The sequence below is a fragment of the Malurus melanocephalus genome, unplaced genomic scaffold (genome assembly GCF_030028575.1).
Source record: "Malurus melanocephalus ecotype Western Australia unplaced genomic scaffold, MMel_1.1 scaffold_445, whole genome shotgun sequence".
Classification (NCBI taxonomy): domain Eukaryota; kingdom Metazoa; phylum Chordata; class Aves; order Passeriformes; family Maluridae; genus Malurus; species Malurus melanocephalus.
Genome location: NW_026623677.1, coordinates 248,618 through 270,352, shown reverse-complemented (window position 1 = coordinate 270,352; position 21,735 = coordinate 248,618). Strand labels below are relative to the sequence as shown.

Here is a 21,735-nt window from a genome sequence, read left to right as displayed (position 1 = left end):
TCAATACCTTCACAAGCACTGTTGCAAGTTGGAGAGGATTTGTTCTGTTTCATTTGAAGACTGATGGCATAAGTTACAAAGCACAGAAGCCATTATTCTAACAGGGAGGATTTCACAATAATCCACACCTGTACATAAATATAATTGAAAGTTCATTCTTTTTTTGTCTGATATCTCCTAATCATCAATGCTATGCAATATTTCTGCTTCTACTGGCAAAGGACATGGGAAGGAAAGTGAAACCCATCATTTTGGCCATAAATTAGGACACTCATAGAGCTGCAACAATTGCTTTCATTTCTAAGTAWTAAAACAAATGACTACTCTCATGTGACCTTGAGGCACAAGATTCTCRTAGTTTATATTGTGATATAACTCACAGGAGTGAATATAAACTTCTGTTGGGACAAAAAAAAATTCCCTTCATTCTCTTCACAAAGGGTTCAAGCTGGCATCATTTGTAGCATGAAGTCCTAAATCAGTTTGCATATTCAAGAGAAAAATGTAAAACAATCYCTCGGCCTCTGATATACAGCTCACTTTTGAAAGAAGCATGTGCTTTTTTCCGATCCTGATACCTGGGATATTTCTTAAATCTTGCCTGGAGTTGTATCTGACAGGTATGAATCACAGTAAATGGCAGATCTCTCTGCATTCCCACTTCAAAAACACAGACAAATTTRTTGGTTAATGTTTATATAACACAGTGTAAGTGTGCCTGATTTACTGTGCCAATACCTACAGCTGTAGAATGTCTGTTTGACTCAACAGCGTTTAAAGGCCCTTTGGGGTGCACAATGTGTATCCCATTATCCCATTAATGACAAAGCACAGCTTTAGGCAGTAGCAGAATAGTTATTTATATGCACAATGATTTTTTTTTCTCTTCCTCAACCACTTTTACAGCTTCCCCAAGTTATAGAAGAGTCAATAGCCGGCTCAGTGATGCTGGCAGACTGAGCAGTACTTTGTACACACTCATTGCTAGGGAGAGAAAAATGTTGAGTTTATTTTTGTGACCTTTAGATTCTGWGAACTGGCTAAAATCAATTTATAGTTCAAAGAGATGGGATGATACCTACACTAAGCAGTAAAATTGCTTCCACTTTGATAGAGTGTGTTAAAATATAACACCAAGGTGATGATCATTGATTTGGATACAGAATGGGAAGCGAAGGGGGGTTGGTCAAGTGTAGGAGGTCAGGGAACAATTTGACAAGTTTCAAGCCACTCTGTCTTGAATACTTAGGAAAAAGATTTAGAAGAAAACCAAGGAATCTAACCTARCAACTACTGTTATTAAGGAATAAACATGAGTACTCCTGGCAGATCACTCTGTGCAGTAAAAAGGGGAGAATCATCCACACTGTGCCTGTAGAACCATACACTGAATTTTGGGAATATCATTGAAAGAGCAGGATCAGATGACAGGGGTTGCTCTGCCATTGACACTTTCTACCTGAGGTCAGGACCCAGCTTTTCTTCCACCACAGCAGAAAAAAACTCTTCTAATGATCAGTCCTCAGAGATTAATGGGAGCAGCTGAGTTTAGGAGCCCCCTGAGGAAGAATATTGCTCAGGCTATGAAAAATACTSTAGAAATTCTTTAATTATCTGTTGCCTTCAGTTGTTGGTGTATTTCTTGCATGACACTTTGTTTATTATTGTCTTCACAGGTCACCTTGCAGAACAGATGCTTTGCAAAAGAAGAATTAGGAAAGAAGGGGAGCTGAGTGATACTGGCATGTGCCGCGGTCTGATCTCACTGAGGAGGAAACATGTTCTGCACTCCTGTGCCAGCGCTGAGGCAGAAATACAGATGTGGTGATTCATACCATTGAGCAAGTCCTGTCGTGAAGAATTCCCCCTGGTAGCAAATCAGGTGGTTAATCTATTGGATTTCACCTCGTGGAGCCAGGTATTCCTGAAACAATCCCTGCCAGCTGCTCCTCAGGTGAGTGACAGAACACWGCCRTCAATATTTGATTACAGAGCACAGYGTGYTGGAATGCCATCYTARYTCACTCTTTCTCACAGCTTTTCTATRCAAAAACTTTCCAAAATTATAGAAAATAGAAAATACCTGCTTTGGGGATTCTGGTACAGGTTCGACCATTTCCAAAAAACCCTGCTGGGCACCGGCCACAGATGTAACCAACGTAAGGAGGTTTTCGGTCAAAACACGGAGCTCCAGGAAAACACGGCCGGCTGGCACAGGTGGGGATGTGTGACACAGGTGCTGCAGGGCCAAAAAAATAAGGGACTTGAAGCATGCTATTAATAATTTATCAGATTAAATACATATCTAAAATTTATCAGTGTCTGCCTGAGTCCAGCTAAAGCTTTATAACTGCTTTTATTCTTTTAAAGTTTAATTAATGCAAAATGTTCTCAAACCTTGAGCCAAACATGAGAATGTCCTGTAGGCACAGTGTAAGGGAACAGCTGTTTCTCATTAAAGCAAGATTTATTAGTCCTCTAATTACATGTTTTCAAGTTTATTACTCAAAGTTGTTTGGCATTTATCATGTACAATATAGAAACTGTAATTTTCAGCATAAGTGAAAAATTAACTGAGTGAGAAAAGGTATTATTTGACATCTTTTTGGTCTTTTATAATTGCAAGGTAATTATCAAATCTTACAGCACCTATACCCTACTTTTGAAATTACACTGTGAAGTACATATGTTTCTGATCTGGAAATCATCCTTAAAGTGTCAAACCTTGTATTACAGAAAACTGCTTTAATTATCTCAGGACTATGAGCAAAATTTAGCACTCTGGTAGTATATRATATTTTATCACTTGTGATGTCACTGAATAGCAAGTGTATATGAACTGCCTGTGAAGTATTTAATYGTGTCAAGACAGAGAACAGATGATRAATACAATCTTAATGACGGCTGTAGATCTTTTTTAATTGCCTCCAGTGAGGTCTCCATCATAATTCTCAAGTATTTTTCTGCATTATTCTTGCACCTTACCTACAGCTTTATGATATAGGATACCTGCAAGAGGCAAGTTCTACTCAGGGGTTGGCTGGCCTTGTGCAGATATTTAAAAAAATTTATTTTACATGTGCCTCTATACAAACAGATATGGCCAATCTCATTTTTTTTTGCTTCCTGCTTTCCCTAGAAAATCAATTAAACATGCAACATTCATTAGAACCAACATAAGCATCATGCAGGTGCACACCCATGACAGAAAGTGCTGTAGTGCTGCACCTTTGGGAAAAGCTCTTTCCTCAAGTTGATCTTCATTTATGCTAAAAACTCAGTATTAATTCAGTGGCTGCCCATTAAATACTGAAATAAAACCCCAGSATCACCTGGCTGGTACAAGCTGCAACTCTTAATTTCTTGTTTTCCATTGATTACTAAAATTTGGAGTGAYTTTGTCCTCCCTCAGAAGTGATGTGGTTTCTAATTAAGCTATTGCTGCAATGCCTCCATTCCATCTCAAACTGTTTAGCATCACTCCACAGTCTGATGTATTAAGTGGGTTTTCATTTCTAGCTCAATTTTTCTTGTATTATAAACAACTGGTTTGTATTTAYTGTCAAGGTGTTAAAATTAATGATTTCTGAGTACATAAACTGCCCCAAATGAAAAAGATTCCATATTCATGCATACCTACCGTGTCTATCACTTATGTTAAAATTCTTAATTACAGGAGAATCCTTTGCCTCTGAGGACTGCAGTGGCTGCTTAACCTCAGTCCTGTTCAATTCCCCTTTGCCATCGCTGAAAGCTTCTGTAACGTCAGCAGCGAGCACAGCTRTGGAAAATACCACAGAGACAAGAAACAAAGTGTTAGAGCTTAGCTGTGATTGATGATAAAAAGCCACAACAAATCAGGTAACCTGGCATAAGTTTACTCTGGAAGCCAACRAGCAAAGAAAGGCAGATGAGGTGAGTCCAGCTGCTGACACGCAGCAAAGCTTCAAGTGGAAGGGAAGTTATTATGGCCAAGCTCCGTGAACTCTGCTTATCTGGGAGTTTAAATATGCACTGGGATTTTTCACTGGGCTCRGGGCACTGGGAAAGCCTCAGGTCAAGCAGTGTTTGCCAGAAATGATCCTCGGGTGGGGGCTGGGCTCTGTCTGAACCTCTCTTAGAAAGCTCCTCTCTAAAACTGTGGGGAGTGTTTGTTGTCTTCAGTCACTCCAGCTGCCAGCTTGGTATTTGTCAAAATACCTGTGCAGAATGTGTGTGGATGCAATGAGGGAAAATGATTGGCAGAGGCTCTGAAAAAAAGTGATTTTCTGCATAATTTTACCGTAATTAATTCAAAGCTTATTTAAGGTAATGAATTGAGGACAGTGCTGCAAGTTAAACAATTATTATCCTGGGTTTCTTGAATATTCTCTGCTAAAGCTGAGACTCTGACTCTATATACGTATTAAACAATGCAATGAATTGTTTCTCACTCTAGAAACTGTAAAATTTGGTTCCTCCCTCCTCTTGTTTAGGCAAGGGAAATATGAGCACAAATGTTAAGTCTGTGTATCAGAACTACAAATAATGATTTCTTTCCTTTTTTTGGGTGGACAAGGAAGCACTCAGGTATATTCCCTCTAATAAATGTGCATTTCTGAAATAGATTTTTTTCCCTGTAATTAAGAAAAAAAAGAGCAAAGAAATGTTCTATTTTTCAAAAGCACATTATTTGGTATATCCTTCCTTTGTGGGTCAAATCAACCACTAAAATATGCATTAGTGAAGCAGATGCAAAATCACTTTGAAATAACCARTGTGGCCAAAGGATACAGCACAGAAAACTTTATGTACAGATGTCTGGCAATATGATTGAAGGGATATTTGGTGAATCTGGCAAAGGCAGTCCTGCTGGTGCCAGAGTCCTGTAGTTACCACTCAGTCTTTTTAAAATGGATATTTTTTTTCCTTTCTGTAGTGAATATGAGGAAATGTTAACATCTATGCAGTAAATATCTGTATCTTTCACTTCTTGGCTTTCTTTGGAAATACCAACAACCAAACTAGTAAAAAAGTTTTCAATTGTTGATTTATCTCCTTCTGGTCAAAGAAAAAATTGTTTTGGAGGAGGCTTGTGTTTGTGTGACTGAAAGAAGCAGAGTGTGTGTGGGTCACGTTAAGTGCAGCGGGAAGGTCTCAGAGTACAAAATCACCGCAGGCTCCCCAGTAAAGAGTTTGTTTCTCCAAAAGTAAACATAGGACAGATCTAAAACTGTTCATGGCCATTTTCTTCACTGGCTGGGATCTGTGGAATGACTCCATGCCAAGCATCTGTGGGCTGTGTCCTCTAATGAAAACACCTTGGAAACAGAGGTGAAAAGATGGGAAGGATTGGCACTGGGACCTTCTTTCTCTTGTTCTTCCTCCAGCAGTCACCCAAAACAAAACCAGCCCTGGGGGGCTCCCCAAGAACTCTCTTGTGGGTGGTATATTTAGGAGTGAAATAGTGGAGAATGTGTAGAATGTCCTTGCCAAATTATCTATCAGGAAAGTGACTTTTTTTTTTTTGTATGCTCTGGTGTGCATTCTGTACCAAAATGAAAAGCAACAGAGCAATTTGCAAATATCCACATTAATACAACATRGCAATAGTCTGTTCTGTACATTTAAGAATCTGTACTTGAAATGAGTGGCAAAGTACTCGATTAAGGATAATAGTTGTAGAATTTAATCCATCTYCCCCCCATCTATTAGAATAAATCATGTAAAACACTTACATTTGCAAGTTTTACCATTTCCCTCCATCCCACTGGGGCAAATTCCACATGCATAAGATCCAAAGGTATTCACACAAGACACTCCAGGAAAACAAAGACTCTGTTCGCATTCGTTCTTGTCTTCCTGACAAGTAAGCCCTGTGGCAAAGCAAAGGGGAAGTTAATAATCATGAAAGATTCCCTGTTTATACTTCAGCTCAAATGTTGAAGCAGACAAAGGATCTCTTCTCAGCTGCACACTCATTACAGGGTATGTCACTCATGTTCCAGCCAAATTCCCCACTGTCTCACTTAAACCTGCTTTTATCACACTGTTTATTACTGTCCTTATTGGCACCAGAAGTGCTGTTCATGGAAAGCTGGGCATGTTAAATAAAAATGCACATAAATGAAATTAATATTTCCCCTGCATTTCACATCTTTGCTGATGGTTTTGTTGTCTTGTTAATGTGAGGTCTTTGTCACATACTGAAGAAGCCAATGAATTTCAGCATTTTGGATTTAGGATATGAGGAGCTGCATGCTTACCTATTTGCTTCCCATAATTCACATAACTGACCCATCCTGACAGAGTCTGGATAAAGGTAAATCTAACAAAATTATCAATTAAAAAATATCAAAGCCAAGTTTTTCTATTTAAAATTAARATTTGAAGAAACATTCTGAAAATGTCACAGAAGACAGGCTGCCACAAGATCTGGGTCCAAAACGATATTTCTTGGGTATTGCTGATTTTGGAAAGAAGGTTTCAAAACTCCCTCAAAGCCACTGATATTCAAATTCACAACTTTGAGTGATTTAGTGAATACCTTTAGGGGAAGGAGACCCAAAAGTTAAAATTACTATCTGAACAGCAATGAGGCAGAATAATCAAATATAATATTGTTTAAAACTCGGCTACTGCTGGTCACAGGATGTACAGCCCTAAGGGCAGATCATAAATTAGCCCTGACCACTTCTGTTTAGGCATCCCCTTTGTCCCTGGAGGAATAGACAAGGACATCGGGATAACTTCTGCAGAATTCAGGCCTCAAGACATGCCACCAGGTACAGAAAAGTTTGCTCCATATCAKGTAGCCAGCTTTATCATGAGAACCCAGCTAAGGATGAAGGAATTTTTATTTTTTTTTTTATTTTTTTTTCTCCTTCCAAAAAGAAATTTGTCACAGCGAAACGAATTGCTGGGTGATAAAAACAAAGCATTATTATTCATCTCCTACAATATAATCTCTCGTTACTTCAGCATTGCAGACAGCTTTCACTACTCCTGTCGAGTTCAAATAGCATCTCCATGTAGAAAACTCGAATTGAAGTCTCTTTATTGGTTGAGCTGCCTAAAAAGCCATTGACATCACCTTCCCATTCCTGCTTTGTGTTGAGGAAAGAAAGAGCAGCAGCACAAAAGCCAAGCTCCTCTTCCTGTGCCATCTCAAACTAATTTGTTCTGGTTTTCATGCTTCTTGCTTCATTTATTGAACTGGACATTAGACAGTGTTGCAGGGCTACGTTTACCCTTTTCCTTCCCTCATTATATTTTGGATGGCTGTTTATATGTCATTATTTAATTATTGCATTCCTAGCATCAGGCTGCTTTTCTCTGATGCTGGCTTCTGGTGAAGTATTGGGAAATTATTAGACATCAAATTAYGGAAAAGATTGAATGAGTTACCCTCTGATTAGATTAGTAATTACTTTCTTTCTCTGAGTATCACATAAAGACTAAACAAGATACCATAAATAATGAGAGTAGGAACAAAGTTACCAGTTTCAGTCAACAGTAAATTCTCTCCGTCCTTCTCATACTCTCCTCACATTTAACTACTCTAATTTCTCTGTAAACAGCTGTCTATYAAATCTCAAAGATCAGGAAACAACAAAAGTTGAAGGAATGCCTTTAAGTAACAAGACAAATTTTAAAATTCAGTCATTTTTCTGATTTTTCTGACGCAAAGGTGAAACTATGCACGCACTGCTTTTCACACAGAGAGGCTGATTTTTAAACAGTGTCTGACCAATTTGGGCAWAATGATAATCCAAATGAGTTCAAGGGCAAATGTTGGCTGAATGATGCTGAAGAAGCAACAGAAATGGATAGAAAACAATCTGCACCAAGAAATGCCAATTATTCTGTTTGCACGACCTCCAGTGCACTGTAGCACAGGGGAGTCTCAACTGTTTTGGCACTGCTACAGTGCAAATAAAAATAATAGAAAAGGAAGTTCTTCAAGTTCCAAGGTTGAGCCATCTGTTTGTGTGCTAGATATATTTCTCTATCCCTGCAAGGGAAGTTGTCTGAGAGAATAAAGTTCTTTCATGCCTCAACAGGAGCTGACCACCTACAGATGCAAAGAAAGATTTTTTTTGACTGTGTGAACATTAAGATGACTCTAAAGGAGCAGGAAATTTGCTTTAGAGGCTCTATGGTTATTCAAAACCATTAACAAATACTGGGGGTTTCTTCAGTTTCCTGAAGTATAAAATGAAATTATTAATCCATCTTGCTCCCCATCCCACCCCCAACTTCGTGCTAATCACTGTATATGGGGAAAGAAATAATGATTTTGTGATTGGGATAGTTTTCAAGGATGAGCTCTGCTGTCAGGTGGATGATGTTRCTTTCTGTGGCCAAAAGAATAAACATCAGGAATCCTTGTTATCCTGTTGACAATGCAGATGAAAAATGAATGAGCTTTGAACACTCAGAGATACAGCAATAATTCTTCTCTCAGATTTTCTGCTGCCTTTTCTCCCTGCTTTTTTCCCATTCTTACATTTTTTTCTCCCTGCTTTTTTCCCATTCTTACATTTCACCCTTACTCTGATGCACCTGAGCTGCTGCTTCCCTTGCAGAGCTGTTGGGGAAGCTCTCACAAGTTCATTTCTTGTTTCTACTGCCTGTTTGCTGTCATTTGTAAAGATTTGATGGTGAAGTGGTGCTGTCACTTGAGCTGCACAGCACTGGCTTCTCATTAGATTATTGATGGTTTTCTGGGGAATTGAGGCATAAACACAGCATCAAGGATGAGTTTTATTGTTGTCACAGAACCTGCCCTGAAGTAAAATCATCTGCTTCCCAGCTGGCTTTCAGTTCCACTTGCTTATAATTTTTCACCTGCTATTCAAACTTTGAGATGTATTCCTTTTTCCTTCAATCATATAATTTTTTTTGTTGTTTTCTTTTGTTTCTTGTGTTTTAGCCGTTCAGGAAAAACAGGGAAGAACAGCAAAACCATTGCACTGTTATTTAACTTTCAAGAACTAAAGGTGCAGGAAAACCTGGTGTTTCTCTGGCCATCAAGGTGTCATATGCCCTTGTTTCTCCAGTCAGCAGGTCCACTGAATTTATTAACTCATGGATTTACRTTGATCTTTATTTATTTAATCCAATTCCTTGTAGGCCATCAATAGTTGCTTTCATTATATATCTCCAGTTTAATCAAGTACACCATAAATATTTCCCAATTTTCCCTGTGCTCATAGGAATGTTCTATTCAGAGGATTCAGGACATTCTGCATATGTTTGGTTGGCTCGGGGATTTTTATATTTTGATCAAACATCCATGTTGGAACTTTATTCTCCATGCTTAGGTTTGTGTATTCTTGCCTTAGAGGAGTCTCTGGTGGTGTCAGGACTTTGGACAGCAGAGGGTTTTGACCATTTGGGAGCATTTCCTGGAGTCCACAGATTGGGTGTCACAGACCTCTGAGGCCATTTTTCTGTATTTCTACTTCTGAATTATTTTTGTTTTTCATTTTGATGGAATTTGATAAAAACAAAGTCTGGGCTTACAGTCCCACATGACCAAAGCAACGAAGGTTCCACAAGCTGCTGACAGGCAGGAAGGGTGCCTTGTGCACTGGGTAAAACCTGTTCACAGCTTTTGTTTCGAAATTAGGTGTTTTCTGGATATATGCATTATAAACAGTAAAAATTATGTACATTTAATGTTAGTTCTGCTTTATTTTTGAAGCTTGTAATACTGACAGCAGCCAAATTTACTGGTGTCATGAGTGTAAACAGAGCAGGGGTTAAGTGATCATCTCTTTTCCCTTCATGCCTTAAAATCACACTTTGGCTGCTGTTCTGGTTTTGGCTGGGATAGAGCTCTGAAGGCAGGGCACCAGCCCTGAAGAGTTTCAAGGGTTAGATTTTGTTTCATCATCATGTCTGACAACTCAATGGGATTGTGATTTTTCTAAAGCTTAAATTTAATGAAGCTTCAAGTAGGACTAAAGGACAATTTATTTTTGCATGTTTTCCATGTCTACTCCTTCCTGTACCTAAAAACCCCCATTTATTCTTAGTTCTTTGCTCAACTTAATGAAATGAGGTCCTGTAGAGTGCAAAAGGGCCCTGGATCTTTGCCTCTTCTCTCTTTCAATCAGTCCTCTAGCTCATCTCATGGGTGGACAAATCCATGGGAAATGAGCAGGGAACAACTGAGATCAGAGAGGTTCACAGACTCCTTGAGTGATCATCTCAGGAGCTTTAGGTCATTTTCTTTATCATTAGACAGCTGTTTTTGCACGTTTTTCTCTGTGTCTAGAGCTAAGCCATGGGAGCAGAAGAGCAGGATTATGCACAAAGTCCATTTGGAAGGTGCTGTGGTCATGCTACACTCAAAAATCCTGCATCAACACATCTGTCATCAAAGCAGGGTGTTACCTCCCAGACCAGGGGGGCATTTACAAAAGTAGCCCTCCACGCTGTCCACGCAGGTCCCACTGCCACAGGGGCTYGATTTGCAGTCCCTCATGTCTTCCTGGCAGAATTCTCCATCAAATCCATTGGGACACAAGCACAGGTATTCCCCGAGGCCTGGAGGGTGTTTGATATTGGTGACACATGTCCCACCATTCAGGCAGCTGCAGAGCTTCACTCCAACCTGAGGGAGGCAAAGGGAATTCTGGCAAAATTCCTCTGGATAATCACAGCTGGGAGATGTGTTGTTACCCTTTAGGAAGGGAGAGATTTACATTACTCAGTATTATGAAAACTTATTTCTAACCCATTTCCTTTGTCTAGATAGATGGCCTTATAGTCAGAGCACTTATTTATTTGACTTAGAGCTCGACTTCAAAGAGATTTCTTTTTTCATCATTTAGGGGCACTTTCTTACTTCTTTTAAGGAAAAAAACCCAACCTTATTTGCTGTAACAGCAGCTTTCACATCGTATCTGAGGGCAGAATTTGTTCCTTATTCTTCAAAGAAGAAAGGAAAAAGTCTTTTTTCTTTGCCTGCCTGCCCACCTTACTGTTTCACATTACAAATGGCTCCCAGGCAGGAACATGACTGTGGCATTCCTTATCTGGTCCCTCTCTTCAGGGAAGGGAGATCCATGGCTGTATTTTACRTATGTACAAGAACTGCATTTCGACAGATTCAAAGCTCTGCATTATCTCCCCCAGATAACACGGGTCTAGTYTGAAATATTTCCATTAAAACGATATCCAGGCTCCCATTTTCCCTCTGCTGTGTGGGTTCAGCAGATTGGTATTTTGCTGTTAGAATGAGTAAAAATAGGAATCTCTAAGAATAAAAATCTTTTCTTCACAAAACTGTTCTTATGTCAAGAGCCTGCATCCTGCTTTATTAGCTCATCCGATCAGAGGATTAATGTTAGCCTATACAATAAAGACAAAGCAATGCACAAGCTCTGCCAAGAAACTTAGAGTGTGGAGTAATGACATAAGAGCAAGACATCCTCTAAAAATATCATTGAGAATGAGTTATAATCTCCCTTTTATAGCTAAAGCCTGGTCTTTTATGTTATATGCTTTTTTTGTGCAATCCAGATGCAGAATGTGAATTTTAAAGCAGATTAATGAACCATTAAAAGGCTCTGCAAGAATGTTCTTTCAAACAGCAATCAATAGCTCTCTCTCTTGTTCCCTGCATATATMGTTTCTATGTTCTCAGAGATATTTTTTCCATTAGTTGATCATTATTGCTGTGCTGGATATTACACACTTTTGAGGAAACAGCTGAAGCCTTGTTTTCCGTGACAGTAACGAATTATTACCCATGATGACAATTGCACAATAGTGTTGACATGACAAACAGGTTCGTTTTGCTTTTCCTTTAAATCCTCTTTCCCTTACCTCAATCGAGTACCTGCTCTGTGCATTGGACTCGTCTGACACAGTGAATTCAAAGGTCTGTGTTTCTTCTGARTCAACTTTCCAGATGAGGAGGCCAGCAGGAGAGAGCCTGGCATCCAGTGGCCCAGCCTCCAAGATGAATAGCACAGCCGACCCCTCGGGATCCGCTGCTGTTAGCTGGTAAACAAAATTCTCACCAATAAATGTCAGCAGCTGGCTGGAGGGGGCCTGGAACACAGAAGGCAGGTTGTCTAAACAGCAAAAACGAAACCATGATTACATAAACTCCAGTTTGTCTCATGTGAAGATCCTCAGAGCGGGTCTTTGAAGGAATGCTCTCAAAGAAAGYGTACAGGACATACCCTGAGGCTGTGGGGGAAGTGCTTTGGGTGTGAGAGGCAGCAAATGGCTTTGCCAAAAAGAACAGCTTTTTCCTCTCCCTTTTTTTTGTTCCCTATACTGAATTTTTGTCCCATCCTGYACTTTGATTAATTTTGATGTGCTATCTGGTATACGGGAGTAAGTAATATATAATTTCTATAACTTTCTCCAATCCCAGTTCTTGCTAAATCTGTAATTATTTATAACTCTTATACTTGCATACATATTTAATCTATCTACCATCCATCCATTTAAATATAAGTGAATTAAACCTCAAAATACTGAATGGCAAATTAATTAGGCAGGCAACTCAGAGGGAAAAATAAATTGTAACTCTTCCATTGAGTAGACTCTYCTGCCTTTACCCATGAGGAGTAATTAAGCCTGAGCAGTCTGACTGAATTCAGTYGGACATTTCATCAGGAATAAAGGTCTTTTCAGTGCCAGCAGAGATACATCAGTGGTGCTGAGACTCTCCATCCCCAGTGACAGTGGTGTGTATCATGTCACCATTGGCACTGTTATTCTTGGACTGCTGTTTAAATTCAGTATTTCCTTAACCAAGATAAAGCCCCCTGATTTTTCAAAGCTGTTTTACAGCAAAAGACAAATGCTACCTGAAGATACTTCAATATATATAGATAAGGAGGACAAGGTAGAGAAAATGATTACATTTTATAATTAGAAACCAAGGAAAAGTAAGATCAGATGAGTACCCTGAGGTGACAGCAGCTCTTTTCAGGGCCAGGAATTTCATCTGCATGTCCTAAGCCTCCTCAATCTCAAGGCATCTTTCCTCTTTACCCAGCAGTGCAAACTGACAGGTATTGATATTTAAAGGAATCTTCTCACAATGTAATTTGACCAGTTATGTTTAACTTAAAGCACATTTCTAATTCCAAGGATTAATTTCAAGCCACGCTCTAAAATGATGAACTATATATGTGTTCTCATAAGGACTCCTTGCATTGTGCTCATGGGAAATCATCATTAGGGCTTTTTTTTTTTTTTTTTCCTTTGTGGTGCATCTAATTTTTATCCAACTTCGATTTCCATAGCCTAGCTTATATTATGCAATTATTTAAATATGTGACTCCTTTATTGCTGCTGTGCTATGAGAGCTTTCTAAAATGCTTGTCCAGCAGATTGTCCTGGCATAACTGTTGAAAGCTTCCATCTATTCATTTGCCTTTTATTTCCCAAACACTAAAGCCATGGAGCCCATAAAAGTTGTGCCCAAAGTAATCAATGAAATATTGATGCTGGGTATGCATTTATGGATAAACACAAAGGTGTTAACGGGATGGATGGTAAGTGGAAGTGGTAGGCACAAAATAACATAAAATCAGATGTTCTGAAAGGAGTTTGTGGGGGAGTGTTTCTAATTCTGCAGAGATCTGMTTGCCATCCAGTAAATATATATACACACTCCCTATTGCTGCAGGACTTTAAAAGAAGTTTTCCCACTTTTSAAAATAGGTCTGACAAATCCTTTCTTTTAAACATTTAAAAATGTTGACATAATTAAAAAATGAACCATGATGAATTTTAGAGTTCCCAAATCACTYCTAGCTTTGTAAATTWMAAAAAAAAAAWGCAGTTGTTCCTTTTTTAACCATTTTCTGGATTTTAAAATTGAGCTGCCTTGTTGTTAGTAATGGATCTGTGTAACAGCATCCCTAGGGATGCTGCTGCTCTGGTCAGCACAATGCTAGGCCAAGGCTGGATGTGGCTCTGAGCAATCTGGTCTGTCCRTGGCAGGGGCAGGAATGATTTTTAAGGGATTTTTAATCATCCTGTTGGGACAGGATGATTTTAAGGTCCATTTCAAACCGTTCAAACCTTTTTATCATTTTGTGATTCTATGACAGAAAGGAGGCAAGGTCTGTGAGTCACAGATAATATCCCTCTTTAGACTTAAATATTTTTTGGGGGAAAAAACAAGTTTTCAACTGTGCAGGCTCTCCTTCAGGTCTGACTTACCCTTAGGCATTTTAACTGCCCATCCAAGTGACATCCAAAGGGATTCTTAGTTGGCCAGCATTTGGGATGTTATAAAACTGCAGATAAGCTAAGCAGACTGGTCCTGTGACTCACACGTCTTTCTGTAATTTGTGTTTACAAAACCTAAAAGTGCAGAGAAACTCTTTCTGGAAGCACCACGTGGATCTCCATAAAAATAGCAATATCATCTTTATGTTGACCAGATTCAAATGTTCTCGTGTAAGGGAGGGGATGGACTCTGAAGGATAATAATGCTGCTGGAAACATGGGTTGTCTGTAAAGCATGGGGCAAGCAGTGGTTGTTGTTTACACTGGGCATGAGGCCATGAAAAAACTGTGATTATGTCTTCACCCTTCAGGAGATGCTTCAAAAGRCAGCCTTCCCCATGACCCCTGCCTTGAGGGGCTGCAGAATGAGCCTGTGAAGGTAATGAGTGGCTGATCCCAATTCCTTGGACTCCCTGCCAAGCCAAGCTCTGTTATGTGGCATTTCATAGGATTTGGCTCAGAGAAAGGAAGCAATTCTTCYAGACACCAAAAATACACACTAGTGTTTTAAAAACAGTATTTTCCCCAAATTGCTTCTTGTAAGATTTGTACCTGCGAGATGCTGACAGAGTTATTTAGAGCTCATCACCCTTAGCTGACAGACTTGGGCAAGGCAAGGGGCACTGACATATTAAAATTTAATTTTCAGTTATTTCTAAAATGTATTAATTTGAGGTTTATCAGATTTCAGACAGAACAAGATGCACAGTGCATGCAGTGGAGTTTGCATTTCTGGTCTGCAAACAGTCCATGTGCACCACACAGGATCGACTCAGGTTAGATAAATGGAGGAATGATATATTTAACAAAATGAGCCATAAATTCCCAGGTGAGTGTTTCTRAATTGTAGAAAAGAAACCCCTGTCTTACTTTCATTAACAGACCAGACGAACTTTGAAATTTCAGGTTCACAGAGAAGACAAGGGCTGGTAGGGCTTGACTCTCCTTCACCATAGCAAAGTCCATCTATGTTGCAAGTATTTTCCTGCCCAAAAAAAAAAAAAAAAGGTGGGAGGAATAAAAATGGAAGGGAGGTGAAGGCAATGAAAAAAGGAAATAAGAAAGATAAGAAATTAGTAATTAATAATTTCTGGATATAAGCAGAATTTCACTTGTCTCTTGAAACAATGAAAAAGTAGCAATTTAAGTGCTGATGTTATGTGCTCACAATGAGGAAACAAGCCAGGGAAGTTTTCCAGTTTCAGCCTGAGATCCTTTTAGCTTTGAATGTTTTAGTTTAGGTAAAGTGGTGTTGCTTTGTCATAGATGGATGATGGWTGCAGCAAAATGTGACTCTTTTCCCATTTCCACACTCATGAGGTGCATGTGGTCATTGTTCCTAGCTGTGACTGTTAAAATGTGTCAGGAATCCATAAAAGGTGTGCTCTACAAGACTCACAAAAAACCAAGATTAGATAAAAGTTCCATTTGAGCTTTTTGCGCAAAATTCTTTTGCAAACTGTGTTGGTGAATATCCTAAACAATACCACTCTWAGAGCAATGGGTAAGGTAGAGAAACAAAAAAGCATTCTCATGATGGCCCTGACAYGACAGAACATGACAGATCTCCAGCATTAAAACCAGGTTGTTAATTAGATTTTTTACATTGTTGTTTTCAAGGGCTTGATGCTCTGATGAAAAAAAAAAAAAAAGCTTTTTTCTCCTGATGTGATGGTGTGGTACAGAATGGGTTCCATAAAAGAACACAGAATGTGAAATGGCCTGATATAAAATGTCCCCTAATTGAAACACCTTTTCTGAAAGCAATTTAGGTGTTGCAGAGTAATGTAGAAGGGGTAATTAGACTGTGGTCTGATGCAATTGGAAGCCTMGTTCAAATATTCCCTTGAAGCATCTTAGAACAGAAATTACTATAATCCCTAGGGAACACCATATTGAGAGACCATAGATATTTCCAAGTTTCGAAAACATAAGGAAAACTTTAGACAAAAAATTTTGACAAAAAAGGCCCTTACCTTATCTTTTAAGTGAAATTATTCTGCCCTGATTATTTTAATCTGAAACTCAAGTGGTCTTGCCCTCATTTGGGCTCTTTTGGGTTTCCTGCTCTTATCTTTCCCCATGAGCCTTCCCCATTGTGTCCCCTGCCCTGCTGAGGAGAGCAGTGACAGAGGGACTTTGGGACATCCACCCGGGGTCAAACTACCACTTGAGCCTATGAAGTAACTTCTATTTGCTCACTTATTTGAAAAAAAAATAAGTGAACTTTTTTTTTTTTTATTATTATTTTGGTAACGGGTATGTACTTGCAATCAGCGCAGGTTTTAAAACTCTATTTTCTCATCAGCATTAATGAGAACAGTAAGGCAAATGAATTAAGATGTACCTGATTAATCTTCATTTTATAAAAATGCAAACTGGTGGTCCCCTATTAATTCAATATTTGCCTCAGGGCAGGAAAGCAGGATCAGCAGATTCAAATAGCCCACCTAATACCCTCAAAAAATTTTTTGAAGCCCTACTGCAAAACCAGGTAATTTGCTTAATGTGAATCTCTGGAAAAAAGAGCAGAGAAGTTCTTTTTAAGGGATGCTACTCCACTAAGTCCASAGGAAAACAGAGGTTTATAGCACTCTGCAAGCAGTTTCTAACATGTTGGCAGTTTAAAACGTAGCTCTAGACTTTTGATTACGGTTTTGAAACTGTCAAAATACTATATGTTTGTACTTAGCAGTGTTTAATGCAAGCAAGAATGGTTTATGCCCTCTCAAGGGTGTTCTCACATGACAAAAGCTGTATAACACGGGTCTTTGTGTGCCTCTTGCTAAGGCAGAAAATGGGGATAGGAATGATATACCCTCAGCAGAAAAGGAGAGGGAAAATAGCAGAGAGACTTCGGAAGGGAAGCAAAGCCTTTCAGGACAGGCTCCTCACTCTTATTTACTCCCTCTAACAGCTGCAGAGGATAAATATTGCCAACCATRGGCTTTCCTGGGGTGTCTGTGTGAGGAAGGTCCACCATAAAGCATGCTCTATCAGGTGTTTGTACCCCACGTAAATATGAAAAAGAAATAAACTATTGCAGATGTGAGATTGTGAAAGAGAAAAGCAAAGTGTTAGGCTGTGCAGATCATCTGTGAAATGGGTTTTCCTCTTCCAGAGCAGTTATTGCAGTGCATCAGAGGGAGGGAGAGGGCTAAGGAAGAGATGAACGATCCGTATTAAACCTTTATGATCTTTAAATTACCTTTAATTTACAAAGTCCGGTCGGATGGAATTGGCAGACCTGGCAGACCGCGTCGTACAGGGTCAGCTCTCTGGAATTACTGTACTGGAAGCCATCGTTAGTGATCTAAATGATACAAAAATCATCTTTATAAGTAATAATGTTCCATATGGAGCCTGTCTGCTCATTGTGGAGCACATWCCACTGCCCCCTTGAACTGGATGCGTGCCAGCAAGATAAATTAAACCACTTGTGAGTGGCTCTGCGAGCTAACAAATTGCTTAATGCTCCAAACTGGAAACTCTTCATTAATAACCAAAAGATCTTTTGGCTCAGCTGGCATTCAGCCTTTCTGATTGCTGGTAAGTTTTACCCTGAGGGATTTTTTTTCTGATACTCTTAGGGAGGGTGTACTGAAGTACTACAGCGGGGTTTTCAAGGAATTGCGAAACACAATTGAGATTTTTGGCTGGAGCTCAGGACCTCCTTCTTACTAATAGCAAATAGGTAAGTAAAATCCTTGGGCTGAAAGAGAAAAAAAAAAAGAGAATGTGTGTTATATGGATTTATTTGAAATTAGCCTTATAAATATGCAATGATGGACAATATGAGAGAGCAAGAGTCTCATTTTTATAGGARGGTGCCTTAGAGCTGTCACCTGTCCCAGCTCACAATGGGCACACGGGGGTAGTTCAGAAAGCCTTGAACAAGGCCTTTTTTATATAATAATATAAAATCTTACACAATACAAGGGTTGAGTAAATTTATATTTTAATGTTTCCACAATAAAAATAAAAAGATAGCAGGGACGTGTGGAAAGGATTAACTTTTGWGAATGCTTTTTGAGATATCTTGAGAGGTGTGAACCATCAAGAAAACCCCAAAACCCTGGGGAAAGCCATGTTCTTGATGAGAACCCCCAGGAAAGCAAARCCCTTTTGCCCTTTTGTCAGGTATTTTTCAGGGTTTTTCTTCTCACAATCAAAATAAAACTTCTGTTTAGCAGATCTAACAAGGCCTTTGCTTTGGATCCATCAGCTACTCCTGCATCTTCTTGATATGAAAAAAAAACCCAAAAACCCAGCCCTCCTCCATCTCTCCTGTGACCCCAAAGCTGGAACATCCTAAATCCATTTACAAGGGATTTTTACAAGATTTAGGTAATGAAGTTTTTGATCAATCAATAAAAACTCAGTTCACAGAAATAATGTTTTGTTAAACTGAACAAAGATAAACAGAAAGCAAAAAATATTTAGTAAGTTTCATTAAAAGCACCAATTATCATAAATTCATGAAGTATGATTGAAAGTTCATGGAAGATTATAAAGCAGACTCTCTCACAATATCTCATGGGATGGTTCTCTGCTCTAAATGCACTGTGAGCTGACAGAAACCACCACAAGGAGARGAACGAGCAATATTCATGGATATTCACAATTTGGACTTGTGGAAGTGAAGTAACTTCTTTGGACTGATATAAATTGRCCAAAAAATTCAGTAAAATTCACTGATCTAGTAAAATTCATCAGTTTAAGGAAAATATGAGAATATTGACATGTTAGACTGTAGTGTGTTGTACTACAGGTAGAAATGCTTTTAAAAGAAGTAAAGAATTTCTGCAATTTGAGAAGAAAAAGAAATAGGCAACCCCCCTCCAGGCTTGCTCTTCACTGAAAGACTCTGGCAGCAAGAATTCCATTAAGAATTTATTATCCTAATGCAATTTACATTTCAGTTAAATTCATTCTTTTTACCAGAATGTCCAATGTTGTCTCAGTTCCAGTGAACAAATAATGGGTGAAGAAATGGCTAGATAAGGAAAAATATAAAAAGCTGTGAAATTTCCCTAACTGTTCTGTCCGAAGTGAGCATTGTGAGTGAAACATAACACTTGCAATTTGATTATTTTTTTTTTTAGTCTATATTTTTTTCCTACATCCTATTTTAAACATCCATTKTGGTCTCTGTTTAGAATTGGGCTGGTTTATAGCTACTTTAACGGCTTTTCCATTAGTCACCTTAGTGATGTGGAACAAACATTTTGATGAGAACTAAGATGAGCAAACCTTTCCTTAAATTTGTTTGGTCCTTAAGGGGCAAAACCCCACCTAGAATTGGGTYTTTGTGTGAGCACAGGTATCATCTGGAAAGAGGGAGCTGCCTCTGGATCAATGGGAAGGGCCATCAGGAAGTTTTTTCTTTCTGCATCAGGAATTTCATCCATCATGAAATGATYTTGGCTATTGGCATCRCTCTACATGGAATTTRTATGAAAGTTTCTGAAAGAAAAAAWKRAARSYWWWAAAAWKWKSYKRAWTYMAAWTYYRKTTTTKSCTTGCTGACTTTTTATTGAATTTTTTTTCTGCTCYAGACAAATATAGGCAGCAACAGCTTAATGAAAAGGAAGAGAGATGCTTCCCAAATTAGAGATGTGTCTGCCAAGCTCTTTCACCTCTTCACCCAGGCATCTGCCTGGACAGCTCGAGTCATCTGCTGCCCAAGCAGGGGTTTGTATTTTGATATCTCAATTAATTATGCCAAACATTCTGGTGCAGCCACATGTACTTTCTTATCTGCGTTCAGCAGCATGTCCTGGAAACAATGGACAAAATCTGAGACATGAATACSAGAGGAGATAAAATGAAAGAGCACTGAAAAGAGCTCCTGTTCCCCCAATGATGGTTGTGAAAAAAGCTTTAGTGAAATTCTGCTGGTTCCTTTGAAATTTAATTTGGGAGGGGGGAGTGATTCTGAAAATATTGAGCAGGGACATTTCCAGAAAGAATTGTGTTGATTTTTGGTTCTGAAAAATCTTTTAGCTACATTTTTGAAAAGTAGATAGATACATAGCTGCATAACCGAGATCATCAGTGTTGCTGTAAGTCTTATGAAGAACTTTCCAGGGCATGAATTTTTGAACACCTGTGGAATTAATTGAAAGTAATTTTTTATCTTGAAAAGCTCCATGATTTTGTTCTCTGCACTGCCATGTAAGGCCAGCTGCCTTTGAAACTGAGCACTGGGCTCTGCCTTCCCAATTTGTTCATCAAAAGATCCACAGGAGTGCCAGGATTCACGTGCAGACTGAGATGATTTAATTGAGCCTTTGCTGTGCTGCCGTCAGCCTGGTTCCTCTGCAGGGTTTGAAGGAGAGGGAAAGGGCAGAAACCTTACAGGGGCAGAGGTTTTCTTGAGCCTTAGTGCATGGAAAGAGAGTTTTTGTGTCTGTTTTTGTGGGGAAAAAAAATGAGAAAAATTGTAGAGACCTCCTCAGGGCTGAAAGGCAGCAGTTGCACTCAAAAAGAATTGTGATAGACCTGTGCTGTGAGGAGCTGTTTTGGGAATACTGGAGAAGAATTCCTGTGCACATACAAGGATGTTACTGTCCTCATGGGCCAGGAATGTCCAGTGTGTATCTGTCAGATCCTTCCACCATGAGGCAGCATTCTGTCTCACAGCTGGCAGAGTTCAACACATTTTTGAGATATTTTGGAGCCCTGAGCAGCGGAACTTCCCTCCTGGTTCAGCTCTGGTGTGTGACACAAGGAAGGTCCAAGGTCCATCCCAGCATCAACCAGGCTCTGCTCCCACAGAGGTGTCACCCAAATGCCCTAAACCCCAAATCCCAATCTTTTTAAAATAAATGACTGACTAGAAGGTGAGCCCTGCCAAACATCTTTCAGCTTTCCCAGCCCACATGGCAGCACGTGTCCCCAGCTGGGGTGCAGGACAGGAAGGGACACCGTGGGGAAGGGAGTGTTTTATGCCTTTCATTTCGCATGCTACAATTTTCAGAGCACATCTGCAGTCTCCCTTCAATGGCAATATATTCTTCTCAGCTACAGAGCCTTTAAAATATCTCAGTTTTGYAAAAAACAACCGATCTGCAGAAAATCACCATCCAGGCTGCGAGTGAGGCCGAGGACAGCAGGGTCGGGAAGGCACCGGTTTCCTGGGGGTATTTAGAAAATGGGTAACATTTTGTGAACAAAAAGGGGTTGAAATTGCAGCAGAGAAGCCAGACCAAGCACACTCTTCTTCCTGCAGCCATTCAGGCCATGGCTGTGACTGTGGCACCCCAGCTCAAGCCTGCCCTGGAGCCAGCCCGTGACCTTCTCCTGCACTTGTGCATCCACAGCGTCAAAGCTCTCTGGCATTTTCTGCTGCTTAATCAGGAGTTTGAGCTGGGCTTTTCAGAAATGGAATRCTGATGATTAACAATTGATTAGTACAACTGCATCAATCTCAGGTGATTACCTCGAGAAGCTGTTGTAATTTGCACTTTTGGATTGCCT

At 39.4% G+C, this 21,735-nt stretch overlaps 1 protein-coding gene across 1 annotated transcript in view; it reads right to left on the bottom strand.

Moving 5' to 3' along the window:
* Positions 1-21,735, bottom strand: part of LOC130581923 (von Willebrand factor D and EGF domain-containing protein-like) — a 154,938-nt gene that overhangs the window by 44,374 nt on the left and 88,829 nt on the right. Inside the window, 7 exon segments of the mRNA XM_057380324.1 lie at positions 2,084-2,263; positions 3,641-3,781; positions 5,718-5,855; positions 10,384-10,603; positions 11,821-12,071; positions 15,124-15,238; positions 17,462-17,566. Of these exon segments, the coding sequence (XP_057236307.1) occupies positions 2,084-2,263; positions 3,641-3,781; positions 5,718-5,855; positions 10,384-10,603; positions 11,821-12,071; positions 15,124-15,238; positions 17,462-17,566 (1,150 nt within the window).